The following is a 14,035-nucleotide window of genomic DNA, read 5'->3' as shown; positions in this document are numbered from 1 at the left end:
AGATCCTGTACATACTTTGTTATTCATTTAAAGCAGAAAGGGAGATGATTATAAGTGGCATTCTGTCCTTTGTTTTGGTTTTCAGATGTTCATTGTTAGTATATAGAAATGTAGTTGATTTTCCTATGTTGAACTTGTATCCTGTCACCTTGCTGAATTCAAGGCATTCTAGGATTTTTTTTTTTTTTTTTTTTTTTTTTTTTTTTGAATTTTTTTGGGAATTTCAGGGTAGACTATCATGTCATTTGCAAATAGGGACAGTTTTATTACTTACTTGCTAATGTGAATGCCTTTTCTTTTTCTTGTCTTATTGCAGTGGTCAGGATGTCCAATATTACGTTAAATAAGAATGACAAGAAAGAACATTCTTTCCTTGTTCCCAATCTTAGGGGCAAAATATTCAGTCTTTCACAGTAAAGTCTATTGTTATGGGTAGGTTTTTTGTAAATATTCTTTATCAGATTAAAGAAGTTCCCCTTTATTCTTAGTTTGTTGAGAGTTTTTAATCTTGAATGGATTTATCATGTTGGATTTTGTCAAAAGCTTTTTTACCTGTATCAATTGATATGATCATTCATATGATTTTTCTTCCATAGCTTATTGATATGGTAGATTACATTGATTGATTTGTGACTACTAACCAGTCTTGCATGCCTAGAACAAGTCATACTTGGTCATGGTATATAATTCTTTTTATACATTTTTAAATTCAATTTGCTCATATTTTGTTGAGGATTTTTTATGTGTGTAAGTTCATAGGATATAATAGTCTGTATTTATTTATTTATTTATTTATTTATTTATTTATTTATTTGTATGGTCTTTGCCTGGGGTTTGATACCAGAGTAATAATACTGGTCCCATGAAAGGGGTTGGAAAGTATTCCCTCCTCGTATATTTTCTAGAAGTGATGGTAAAATTGATATTAATTCTTCCTTAAATGTTTGGTAGAATTCTCCCTGAAACAATCTGAGGCTGGATATTTTTGTTTTTTGTTTTTTGTTTTTGTTTTTTTAGAATGTTAAGTGTAATTCAGTTTCTTTAATGAAACTATTCAGATTATCTGTTTCATTTTGGCTGAGTTGTAGTTTACGGTTTTTAAGAATTGGTCTATTCTGAATTGTTGGATTAAGTTGTTCTTAGTATTCTCTTATTATCCTTTCAGTGGCTACAGATCTATTGTAATATCTTCTGTTTCATTCTTGTTACTGGTGACTTGTGTCCTCTCTTTATATTTGTCAGTCTTGCTAGAAGTTGGTCAATTGTATTCATTTTTTCTTGAAGAATTGACTTTTTGTTTCATTTTCTCTTGTTTCTCTTTTTCATTGACTTATGTTCTTACCTTTATTACTTCTGCTTGCTTTGGGTTAATTTGCTCTTCTTTTTCTAGGTTCTTTAGGTCAAAATTTTGGTTATTGATTTGAGTTCCTTCCTCTTTTTTGATGTAAGCATTTAGTGCTATGAGGTTTCTTCTCAGCAATCCTTTAGTTATATCCTGCATATTTTCATATGTTTTTATTTTCATTTTAATTCAGTGCTATATATTTCTCTTTTGGGACTTTGATCTAAGGATTTTCTAGAAGTATGTTGCTTAATTTTCATATATTTAGAGAGTTAACTTTTTGTTTTGATTTCTGTTGTGCTTCCATATGGTTGGAGAACATACTTTGTATGGTTTCAGTTATTTTACATTTGTGAGCTTTGCCTTATGGGCAGGATGTGGTTCATTTTAAAATACCAGTGTTTTAGGAAGCCTGGAGTCCTACCCATTCTGCTACCTCAGCCTGCCTCCACACCTCAGCTGTGGCTTACATCACTTGTCTCTCACAGGCAAAGAAAAAGAGGCCCAGGCAGGATGGGATAGGTGTTAGGGGCAGCCTTCTGAGGACTCCTGAGTTAGTGCCAGAACTGGACCTTGAGCCCCCAGAGCTCTGCCTGCCTGGACCAGGAACCTGATTCATCCTCCCCGTGGAGCCTTTGCCTTCCATGACCCTTCCCATGACACGTGATGAACACACAATGAAGCTGAGGGAGGGGTGAGGTGGGTGAGAACAGAGGAGTAGCCAGTCCAGGCTCTGTGCCCCTACACCCTCACTTCTTTCTAATGGGGTGGTAATGAGGAGGGGCAACTCAGATGCCTAAGAAGCTTAGGCCCAAATCTCAGAGACAGCGTGGGGCTGTTGCCCCCCTCACCCAGGTCCACCAGGCGGCCTGTTCCCCCACTTATAAACAGGCCAAGCGCAACGCCAGGAGCTATCAGGGCCGCCGCTGCCATCGTTGCAGCCAGAATACCGCTTCCAGGGTTCCTAGCCAACTGCAAGCAGTTGACTCTTCGTCTGCTTCCTGCAGGACCTACAAGAACAGTGAGGAGCTTCGGTCTCGTATTGTGTCTGGAATCATCACACCTATCCATGAGCAGTGGGAGAAGGCTAGTGTAAGCAGTCCCCACCGGGAGTTCCCCCCTGCTACCGCTAGAGAGGTGGACCCACTCCGGATTCCTCCACACCACCCACACACCAGCCGGCAGCCTACCTGGTGAGTACAGAGCGTCCAGCGGGAAGCCCATGCTTCTGCAGAGGGATTCCAGCCAGCTATCCCCATCCTGCCACTTGACCCCATCTCTGGCCCGTGTGTGTTTTCAACAAAATGATCAATGTCTTGGGGTGCATGGAATTAGAAAGTGGAGACGTAAGTGGAGCAGTGAGTTCTTGAACTGCTACTAGTCACCCTGATTACCCAACATCTTAAGCCTGCCTGACTTCTTTCTGGAGGCCACACAGAGCCCCTGAGTCTATCCAAGGATCAGTGAGTGCCTCTGGGGCTTATGTGCAGTAGTCCAGGGTTGCTGCCCAGGTAATTCACAGCTAATTCATCCCAGAGCTCTTTGTCTAGACAGGACCCTGGGCCAGTCTGTTTGAGAAAATGCAAAGATGCAGAGGTACTAACCCAGAGGAGATGCAGTCCCAGTGTCTTGCCCATTTCGTTTCATTTCACTGTAGTCCCCCAACCTCTCGCTATCAACTTCAGAAGTTTTCCAAAATAGCGTGGGGTGCGAGTGAGTCACATTCCAAGGTTTTTGCAGATTAGGATGGCAGCATTAGGACTGGAGACTTCTGCTCAGAGAGGGAGGAGACAAGGACCAGGAGACCCTAGTCTCTAGCTGAGATACCACTTCTCAGTGTGGAGCCCATACTGTGGAAACATACTGTTGGTGGGGATAAGGGACAGAGTTCACTGTGAGGGACATAAATAAGCACTTAATAAATATAGACTACCATTGTTATTTTATTCTGGTGCATAATTATATGCCTTTAGTTAGCTAAAAATGGGAAATCAGTTCAATTATTACAAGTAATGATTGGCATATCTCTCTGGCAAAGTCTTTTTTTTTTTTCGAGACGGAGTCTCGCTCTGTCGCCCAGGCTGGAGTGCAGTGGCCGGATCTCAGCTCACTGCAAGCTCCGCCTCCCGGGTTTACGCCATTCTCCTGCCTCAGCCTCCCGAGTAGCTGGGACTACAGGCACCTGCCACCTCGCCCGGCTAGTTTTTTGTATTTTTTAGTAGAGACGGGGTTTCACCATGTTAGCCAGGATGGTCTCGATCTCCTGACCTCGTGATCCGCCCGTCTCGGCCTCCCAAAGTGCTGGGATTACAGGCTTGAGCCACCGCGCCCGGCCTCTGGCAAAGTCTTTACCAAAAATATTGAGACCTGTGAAGACAATGGAGAATAAGAAAAAGTGGCTGAAAAGATTGAAAATGACTTGTCTGATATATCTTATTTTACCAAAGGAAATAGAGATAAGATGACCTGCCTGAGTTCACCAGCCACCAATAAAGAGGTAGAGCCAGGGCTGGGGTCTAGGTGTCCTTACTCCCTGCACAGTGCTCTGCCTGTGATGTAAACAGATGTGATCTAACCACCTTTCCATGGTGGAAAGATTTAAGAATAAGCCCTGGTCAGAAGTCAGGTTGGGAAAAAATTTTATACCTGAAGTAAATAGTAGTTCTCAGCTTTATTAGACCCAATGCCCATTTCAAAACAAATATTCTGTGAAATAGCTCTTACTATATTGAAATGGAATTCATAGGTATTCTAACTTACCTCATGCACATTTCAGAGGAAATCAGTATAAAGTCCTAACTATAACATAAATTAGAAAAAGAGAGTAATTAATAAGATGATGATGTATATTCCATGTGTAGGTGCATGAGTACACTGGAGAGCATAGATGTTTACATGTGTATGTGATATTATCTTGAATTCAACAGTGACAAAAGCTGTTGTATACAGATGTATTATGTCAACAACTCAAATACCACAAAACTCTGTTGCTGTTACTAACATGACTTTTTTGAAATGGTAAACAGCTGTTAGGAGAATTGCAAACAAAATAGTGATTGAATATTGTTTCTTCAATTATGCCATAGTTACATTCCTGGAAAAATGTGCTTGTTTTAAAGTAGCAGAAAAAAAATACTTTGTGTTCATACATAAAATGGCCTTACATTCAGATTATTTATTTAGGCTTACACCTCCATGAATATCTAAACAAGACATTTGAAAATTGTGTGGGATGTAGGTCATTCTGCATTTCGTCAATCTCTACTATCAATTGTAGAATATCCAGCATCTCTAGTCTCTGCCTGTAAATGCCGAGAAGGCCCTCCAACTACTGTGACAAGCAAAAATGACCCCAGGGCTTGCACTATGGCACCTGGAGGTTATGCTTCCCTATTTAGGAATCATAGACCTAGAGTATAGAATTGTGAAAGTAAAAATCCTAGGCTTGGAAGAACTGAGGGAATGAGAAAATCACTATGTTGCAACTTCTGCTGAAATAATGTACCTAGTCACAAATTGTCAATGGTTGATAAAACTATGAAGTAAAGGTTGATAGGGGACTTTATAATAGGTGGATCTGGCGAGTAGCGTCTGAACCCATTGATTAATCTTAACGCTAAAAGTGGGATAGCCAGATACGGTTTTCTAATATTATGCAATAGTAAGTTCACAGCAACCTCAATCTAGATCTAACTCCCAGTTTCAAAATATGAAGGACAGAAGAATGAGTTAAACAGACACATAAGGATACAACATCCAAAACTGGAATACAGAAAAATTGTATAGGATAAATTGACCTTGTTTTTACACCAAATAAATTAATCGCGTGTGGAGAAAAGGGAGAAAGAGGCCGTTATGGAAAGAGTCATGCCAACTATCTTTGTTTAGATCTTGATTCAAACCAATTCAAAAAATTATTTTTTAAACATTTGGGGAAATTTTAGCATGGACCAGGTGTTAGATAACATTATGAATTACTGCCAATTTTGTTAGGTGAAATAATTCTGCTTATGTTAAAAAAAAAGAAGTCTTTATCTGTTAGAGATATACATTGAAGTATTTAAAGGTGAAATGATGTGTGTGGGATTTGCTTTAAAATAACTTCAGCCCCCCAAAAGAGTAAGATGTGGGAGAGGGGAAGTATAAGTAAAATAAGAATGGTGGACTATTGATAATTATTGAAGTTAGGTGGGAATACACACAGGAACTCATGATACTGTTGTTACTATTTTTTGGTATGTTAAAAAATTTCCTTAGTAAGGATTTTTTATTAATACCAGTTCTTCACAAAGTCTTCCAAAAATAGAAGAGGAGGGAATACTTCCCAGCTTCTTCTATGAGGCTAGAATTGTCCTGATACCAATACCAAAGACATCACAAGAAAACTACAAACCAGTATCCTTTATCAATACAGATATAAAAACCCTTAACAAAGTACTAACAAACCAAATCCAGCAACATATACAAAGGATTATATACCCTGACCAAGTGAAATTGATTCCAGGAATGATTGATTTAACATCTGAAAATAAATCAGTGCAATACACCATATCAATAGAACAAAGGAGGCCAGGTGCCCAGTGGCTCATGCCTGTAATCCCAACACTTTGGGAGGCTGAGGCAGGTCGATCACCTGAGATCAGGAGTTCAAGAGCAGCCTGGCCGACGTGGTGAAACCCCTTCTCTACTAAAAATACAGAAATTAGCTGGGTGTGATGGTGGGCACCTGTAATCCCAGCTACTCAGGAGGCTGAGGCACAGGAATATCTTGAACCCAGGAGGCAGAGGTTGCAGTGAGCTGAGATGGTGCCACTGCACTCCAGCCTGGGTGACAGAGCAAGACTGCATCTCAAAAAAGAAAAAGAAAAAAAAATACAACAAAGGATAAAAACTACGTGTTCATCTCGATAGAGTAATAGCATTTAACAAAGTCGATACCCTTTCATGACAGAAGCATTCAGCTAGCCTGGGAAATACAGTGAGACCCTGTCTCTACAAAAAATTTAAAAATTAGCCAGACACGATGGCATATACCTGTAGTTCCAGCTACTTAGGGGGCTGAGGTGAGAGGATCACTTCAATCTGGGAGGTCAAGGCCGCACTCTGTCATCACACCACTGCACTCCAGCCTGGGCAACAAAGTGAGACCCTGTCTCAAAAAAAACAAAAAACAAAACAAAACAAAAAAAACGCATTCGCAATAGAAGGGGCCAGGCATGGTGACCCACCCCTGTAATCCCAGCACTTTGGGAGGCCAAGGTGGGTGGATCATTTGAGGTCGGGAGTTCAAGATCAGCCTGGCCAACATGGTGAAACCCTGTCTCTACTAAAAATGTAAAAATAATCTGGACATGGTTGCGCATGCCTGTAATCCCAGCTACTCGATAGGCTGAGGCAGGAGAATTGCATGAACCTGGGAGGTGGAGGTTGCAGTGAGCCGAGATCACGCCACTGCACTCCAGCCTGGACAAGAGAGCAAGACTGTTTCAAAAAACATGCACACAAAAACAACAACAACAAAAACAACAATAGAAGGGAGGTTTCTCAAGCCAATAAAGAACATCTACAAAAAGCTCATAGCTGACACTCTCCTTAATGGAGAAAGATGGAGTGTTTTCCTCTTAAGATCTGGAAAAAGGCAAGCATGTTTGCTTTTGTTTTTGCCACTTTTATATAACATTGTACTTACTTGATATTCTAGCCAGGGCAATCACTCAAGAAAAAAAAATAAGGGGTATTCAGAATGGAAAGTAGGAAGTAAAAATATCTCTATTTGTCAATGACATGATATCTTGTATACGGAAAATCCTAAGGAATCCTCTAAAAAAACAGAACTAAGCAAATTCAGCAACGTAGCAGGATATAAAATTGATATCCTGACTAACACGGTGAAACACTGTCTCTACTAAAAATACAAAAAATTAGCTGGGCGTGGTGGCAGGTGCCTGTAGTCCCAGCTACTCGGGCGGCTGAGGCAGGAAAATGATGTGAACCCAGGAGGCAGAGCTTGCAGTAAGTTGAGATTGCACCACTGCACTCCAGCCTGGGCGACAGAGCGAAACTCCATCTCAAAAAAAAAAAAAAAAAAATCGATAAAATCAATTGTATTTCTATACGTTAGCAATGAACAATTTAAAAATTAATGAAATTATCCCATTTATAACAACCCCACAAAGAATATAATACTTAAAAATAAATTTAACAAAAGAAGAATTGTAAAAGATTTGTGCACTGTGAAAGATTTGGGAAAGAATTGTACAAGATTTGTACAGTGAAAACTATAAAACATTATTGAAAGAAATTAAAGATTTAAATAAAGGAACGACATTCTGTGCTCACGACTAGGAAGAGTTAATATCAGCCATACTCCCCAACTTGATCTATGTATTTAGTGCGATCCCAATGAAAATCCCAGCAGATTTTGGGTTTTTCCCCCCAGAAATTGGCAAGCTGATCCTAAAATTCAGGTAGAAGTGCAAGGGAACCAGAATGGCTAAAACAATCTCAAAGAAAAACAAATTTGGAAGACTTCCAGATCCCAATTTCAAAACTTATTACAAAGCTTCAGTCATCAGGACACTATGGCACTGGCATAAGAATAAACATGTATATAGAGCAAGGAAATGGAATTGAGAGTCTAGAAATTAACCCATACATTCATAGGGAATCGATTTCAGCAAGGGTGCCAAGAGAGTTTAGTAGAGAAACCATAGTCTTTTCAAATGGTGCTGGGACAATTGGATATCCACATGGAAAAGAATGAAGTTGGGTCGCTTCCTCAACTCACAATGAATCACACACCTGAGTGTAAGAGCTTGAACTATAAAACTTCTAGACCTAGTAATAAGTCTACCTTGGGTAGTCTTATTCGCTGACCTTCGGTTAGACTGGTTTCTTAGACACAGCACCTGGGAGGTCAAAAGCACAAGCAGTGAGGAAAAAATAGACAAATTGAACTTTGTCAAAATTAAAATATTTTGTACATAAAACGATAGTATCAAGAAAGTGAAAAAATAATCCACAGAATGGGAGAGAATATTTGCAAATCAGATATCTGACAAGAAACTTGTATCCAGGATGTATAAAGAGCGCTTACAACTGAACAATACAAAAGAAAACCCAATTTTAAAATGTTCAAAGGATTTGAATAGATATTTCTCCAAGGAGGATGTACAGACAGTCCATGAGCACATGAAAAGATGTGCAACAACATTGGTCATGAGGGAAATGAAAATCCAAACCAACAAATAGCATTATTTGCAATAGCCAAAAAGTAGGAACAACCTAAATGTCTATTAGTTGATGAACAGCAAATATGATACATGCTTACAATTGAATATATTATAGCAATAAAAATGAAATACATGTTATAACGTGGATGAACCTTGAAAACATCATGTTAAGTGAAAGAAGACAGTCATAAAAGACTATATATTATATGATTTATTTAATGTGAAATGTCCAGAATAGGCAAGAGATAGAAAGCAGATTAGTGGTTGCCGGGGTGGAGGTGGAGGATGGGAAAGCAGGAATATGGAGAGACTGCTAATGGGTACAAGGTTCTTTTTGGGGTGAAGAAAATGTTCCAAAAAATTAGAATATTTGCACATTCTGTGAACATCTAAAAACCATGCATTATACATGTTAGCTGGTTGAATTTTTTAAGTGAAATGTATCTCAATAAAGCTGTAAAAAATGGGTATTTTACAGAAGTCCTAGAGTTGGCTTAATTGGAAACACAAATATATAATGATAGAAATGATTTCCTTGAGATCAAACCATAGTCCAAGAGAATCGATAATAACTGCCCATGACTGGGGCTTTTTTTTTTTTTTTTTTTTTTTTTAATATTTTTCCTTCAGCTAGAGAGTGGTTTGTTAGTACCTAAACAATATTTTAAGGATTCATCATCATACCAGCAGAAGTGATTTATTTAAAGTTAGCTACTGAATGCCTTCCCCCTAAGGAACAAGGCAAGGATAACCACTCTGACCACTCTTATTCAGCATAATACTAGAAGTTTTGCCCGCACATTAAAACAAGAAAAAGAATTATCATACAGATAAGGTAGGAAGAAATAAACTAGTTTATATATGCAGATGACATAATGATCTACATAGAAAATCCCAGGGAATCTACCTAAAATTATAATAAAAATGAGTTTAACAAGGTTGCCGGATACCAGATTAACATAGAAAAATTAATTATATTTTTATATACTAGCAATAAACAGATGGAATGAAATTTAAAATACCATACTGTTTGTAGTTGTTCAAAAACTACTCAGGTATGCTGGGCATGATGACTCATGCCTGTAATCCCAGCACTCTGGGAGCCTGAAGAAGGTGGATTACCTGAGGTCAGGAGTTTGAGACCAGCCTGGCCAACCAACATGGTGAAACCCTATCTCTACTAAAAATAGAAAAATTAGCCAGGCATGGTGGTACATGCCTGTAATCCCAGCTACTTGGGAGGCTGAGGTGGGAGAATCGCTTGAAGCCAGGAGGCGGAGGTTGCAGTGAGCCAGGATTGCACCACTGCACTCCAGCCTGGACGACAGAGCAAGACTCCGTTCCCCCCCCCCCCAAAAAAAGCTGAAATACTCAGATATAATTCTAATAAAACTTGTATAAGACTTTTATACTGAAAACTACAAAATGCTAGTGAAAGAAATCAAAGAAGATCTAAATAAATGGGGAGACATAACATATTCAGCATAGTAAAAATGTCAGATATTCCACAAATTGATATACTATTTTAATGCAGTTCCTATCAAAATCCCAACAAGAATTTCTGTAGATATAGCAAGATATAACAGATAATTCTAATATTTATATGGAAAGTCAAAGAATCTAGAATAGCTGTAACAATTTTTTAAAAGAATAGAGTAGAAGTCATTCTACCCAATATTAAGGCTAATTATATAGCTAAAGTAATCAAGATGGTGGAATTGGCAGAGGGACAGACATATAGATAAGTAGAACAGAATAGTGAGCACAGAAATAAGATCAGCCAACTTCTGACAAGGGTACAAAAACAAGTCAATGGAGGAAGGAACATCTTTTCAACAGATGGTGCTGGAGCAATTGGATAATCAAAAGCAAAAATATGAGCCTTGACCTAAACCTTATGTAAAAATGACCTCAAATTGGATCATTGATTTAAATGTAACATACAATGCTACAACACTCCTAGAAGAAAACACAAGAGGAAATCTTCAGTATCTAGGGCTTAGTGAAGAGTTCTTAGATACAGCACTAAAGGCACAGTGTTTTAAAAAGATGCTAAATTGGACTTCATCGAAATTTAGAACTTTTACTCTGTGAAAGACCCTGTTAAGAGGATAGAAGCATAACCTACAGTTTGGGAGGAAATGCTAGAAAACCGTATGTTTAACAAAGGATTCATATCTAGATAAAGAACTCTCAAAAATCAACCGCTTAAGAAACTATCTAATTAGAAAATTGAAAAATGAAGGCTAGGCATGGTGGCTCATGCCTGTAATCCCAGCACTTTGGGAAGCTGAGGTTGGTAGATCACCTGAGGCCAGGAATTCCAGATCAGCCTGGCCAACATGGCGAAACCTTGTCTCTTCAAAAATACAAAAATTAGCTGGTATGGTGGTGCATGCCTGTACTCCCAGCTACTCAGGAGGCTGAGGCAGGAGGATCACTTGAACCTGGGAGGCGGAGGTTGCAGTGAGCCGAGATGGCACCACTGCACTCCAGTCTGGGTGACAAAGCAAGACTCCGTCCCCCCAGAGAAAAGAAAAAATGGAAAAATGATATGAAGAGGTGATACACTGAGAAGCACGTACAGATGTCAAAGAAGCAATGAAAAGATCCTCAGCATTGCTAGCCATTAAGCTAGAGGAAATGCAAATGAAACCACAATGGGATGTTTCACACCTATTAGAATAGCTAAAATTAAAAATAGTGATGATGCTAAATTCTAGAGAGAGGGCAGAAAAACTGAATCATGTACACTGCTGGCAGGCATGTCAAGTGTTACAGCTACTCTGGAAAATCATTTGGCAGTTTCTTAAAAAACTAAACATGTACTTAATAGTTAGATCCAGGAATCACACTCCTGAACATTTATCTCAGAAAAATGAAAATTGTGCCCACAGAAAAACCTGTACACAGATGTTCAGAGGAGTTTTATTTGTAATAGCCAAAAGCTGGAAATTATCCAGATGTCCCTCCTCCGGTAATGAATAGTTAAAGGAACCGTGGTGTATCCGTACTGTGGAATACTACTCGGCAGTATAAAGGAATGAACTGTTGAAGCACAGCAATTTGCTTAATCAAAGTCAGTATGCTGAGTGAAAGAAGCCATTCCCAAAAGGTCACATATTGTGTGATTCCACTTATATAACATTTTTTAAATGATACAATTATAGAGGTGCTAAACAGATTAATGGTTGCCAGGGGTTATGAGGGCAGAGTTGTAGGTGTGGTTATTAAGGGGAGTAGCATGAGAGAGATCTTTGTGGTGGTTTAACTGTTAGAGAAAACTGAGTGAAATGTATTAGAACCTCTTGTACTGTTTTTCCAACCTCTGTGAATCTTTTTTTTTTTTTTTTGACAGAGTCTCCCTCTGTCACCCAGTGTGGAGTGCAGTGGTACTATCTTGGCTCACTGCAGCCTCTGCCTCCTGGGTTCAAGTGACTCTCCTGCCTCAGCCTTCCAAGTAGCTGGGATTACAGATGGCTGCCACCACATCCAGCTCATTTTTGTATTTTTAGTAGAGACAGAATTTTACCATGTCAGCCAGGCTGGTCTCAAACTCCTGCACTCAAGTGATCTGCCCACCTCAGCCTCCCAAAAGGCTGGGATTACAGGCATGAGCCACTGTGTCTGGGCCCCTGTGAATCTTTAATTATTTGACAGTAAAAGAGCTCTCAAAATTTAGATGTTGAAGAGCCACTTAGGTTCTTAAGTCCATGGTATTTAGTCAGCTGTGTGTAGGGGGACAGTGGCTCTAGCCCTGAGTGTTTCACAAAGGCCAGTGAGGCCTTTTGTCCTCATATCATCTAGTCAGGGATAAGCAATGGACTGGGAGCACATAGGGAAAGGAATCTGAGCTGTACCTGAAGGCTTCCCCAAGGAAGGGACTGACCACTAAGCAGACTCCTAAAGAATAAGGAAGAGATGTTAGCCAGACAGAGAGTAGGGCAGAAGGGGCATCTTAGCCTGAAGGCCTGTTCTGTACAGAGCCCTGGAAGGACAGGCAGTGGAGCCAGAGCCGGGCAGGGGTCGTTAAGTGGGTTGCTGAGACCAGGTCAAGCTTCCCCACTTAGGGTAAGGGAAAGGATACAATACTCTTTACCAGGGTAGAAAATTACCAAGAAGTGATGTAGGCCTCAGTTCAGTGAATCCATACTAAGTGAAGGCTCTGAGTCTCTGGTCTGAGGAGGCTTCAGAGAAGATGTGGATATTCTACTAGGCCCAGAAAATAAGGAGGGTACCAGTCAACCACTGGACTACTGCAGGTCCAGCAAGTCCTGCCCCAACCTGGTTTTGGTTGGCAGAAACCTCTGGTTCTCTGTCTCTGGAGTTCACCCTACTTTTGACAGTACCACCACTCAGTTATTTTTGTCTGATCTCAAGATTACTGGCTTTTTTCAAGCGCGTATTTTCTTTGCTCTGTGTTTTCACCCATTGCTTGGACCTGTGCATTGTACATTTTTGGTGAGTCCTCTGTTCAGCAAATATTTGTTTCTCTGTGGGTTCAGGGATTCCTAGGGCTAGGCCCCTACTACAGAGGCATGCACTTCCCCTGTGGCATGGGAAATAAGTAAGTTAAGAGAGAGAATTTTTGTTACAGAGGTTAACACAGAGATACTTCATGAGTATCCTGGGAAAGGCTACTTGGAAGTGCTGCCTGTGCTGTGTCTCACGGGAAAGGGAATTATTTCTTATACTCTCTCGGCCTTTTCATGTGTGAATTACTACATAACAGATTTTTTTTTTTTTTTTTTTTTTTAATGAAGAAGGTTGTTCCAGATTGAGGAAAGAGTAGATTAGAGGCATCAAGGTCTAAAAACATGGGGCTGTCCCTGAACTTCAACTGGACAAAAATAATTTTTCTGGAATCCTAGCATATACCAGCTAGGGAGGATGGGGCCAGATTTGGGGAAGCCCCTGATGTGAAGCACATGAATCTCCCTGTGGACAATTGGAAACCACTGAAGGATTCTGAGGGCAACAGTGCCTTTGGCTAAAGAGCCTGGTGGGTTGGAGAGGATCAGGCAGAAGATCAAGCTTGTCCCTCCTCCATACCACTCTGAAGGAAGAACTTGGTCCCCTTCCTTTGCTGCCTCACCTCTCCCTCCATGTCACGAAGAGTATTTTGTGGCAGTTAGGAGCACAGGCTTTGGAGATTGATCAGCTGTGTTCAAACCCTGAGCTTGTACCTTTCCCTGTCTCTTAGCACATTTAGCCTCTTGGAGCCTCAGGTTTCTCATCTGCACCTTGGGAATAATTACAGCTGTCTCAGAGGTTTTGTAGGATTGAATGTGATGATGGATGTCACATGTTGACATTCAGTAATTATTCAGTGGTCTAGTAACTGGTCACTGGAAAAAAAATATTCAGTGGATTCCCATTCAGGTAGCTGGCAAAGATGAGAAGAAGGTTGAAGGTTTAATGAGTAGAGGGTCTCTCAAAAAATAACCTTGTTTTATTTTTT

General features: G+C 39.9%; 1 protein-coding gene across 1 annotated transcript in view; it reads left to right on the top strand.

The window, feature by feature from the left end:
- Positions 1 to 14,035, top strand: part of PSMF1 (proteasome inhibitor subunit 1) — a 44,102-nt gene that overhangs the window by 14,396 nt on the left and 15,671 nt on the right. Inside the window, exon 4 of the mRNA XM_023220357.1 lies at positions 2,350 to 2,535. Coding sequence (XP_023076125.1) covers positions 2,350 to 2,535 — 186 coding nt within the window. The remainder of the gene's footprint in view (positions 1 to 2,349; positions 2,536 to 14,035) is intronic.

This window comes from Piliocolobus tephrosceles, chromosome 20 (genome assembly GCF_002776525.5).
Source record: "Piliocolobus tephrosceles isolate RC106 chromosome 20, ASM277652v3, whole genome shotgun sequence".
In the NCBI taxonomy this organism is placed as follows: domain Eukaryota; kingdom Metazoa; phylum Chordata; class Mammalia; order Primates; family Cercopithecidae; genus Piliocolobus; species Piliocolobus tephrosceles.
The sequence above is the reverse complement of the archived record's forward strand: the minus strand, read 5'-3'. Positions and strand labels throughout refer to the sequence as shown.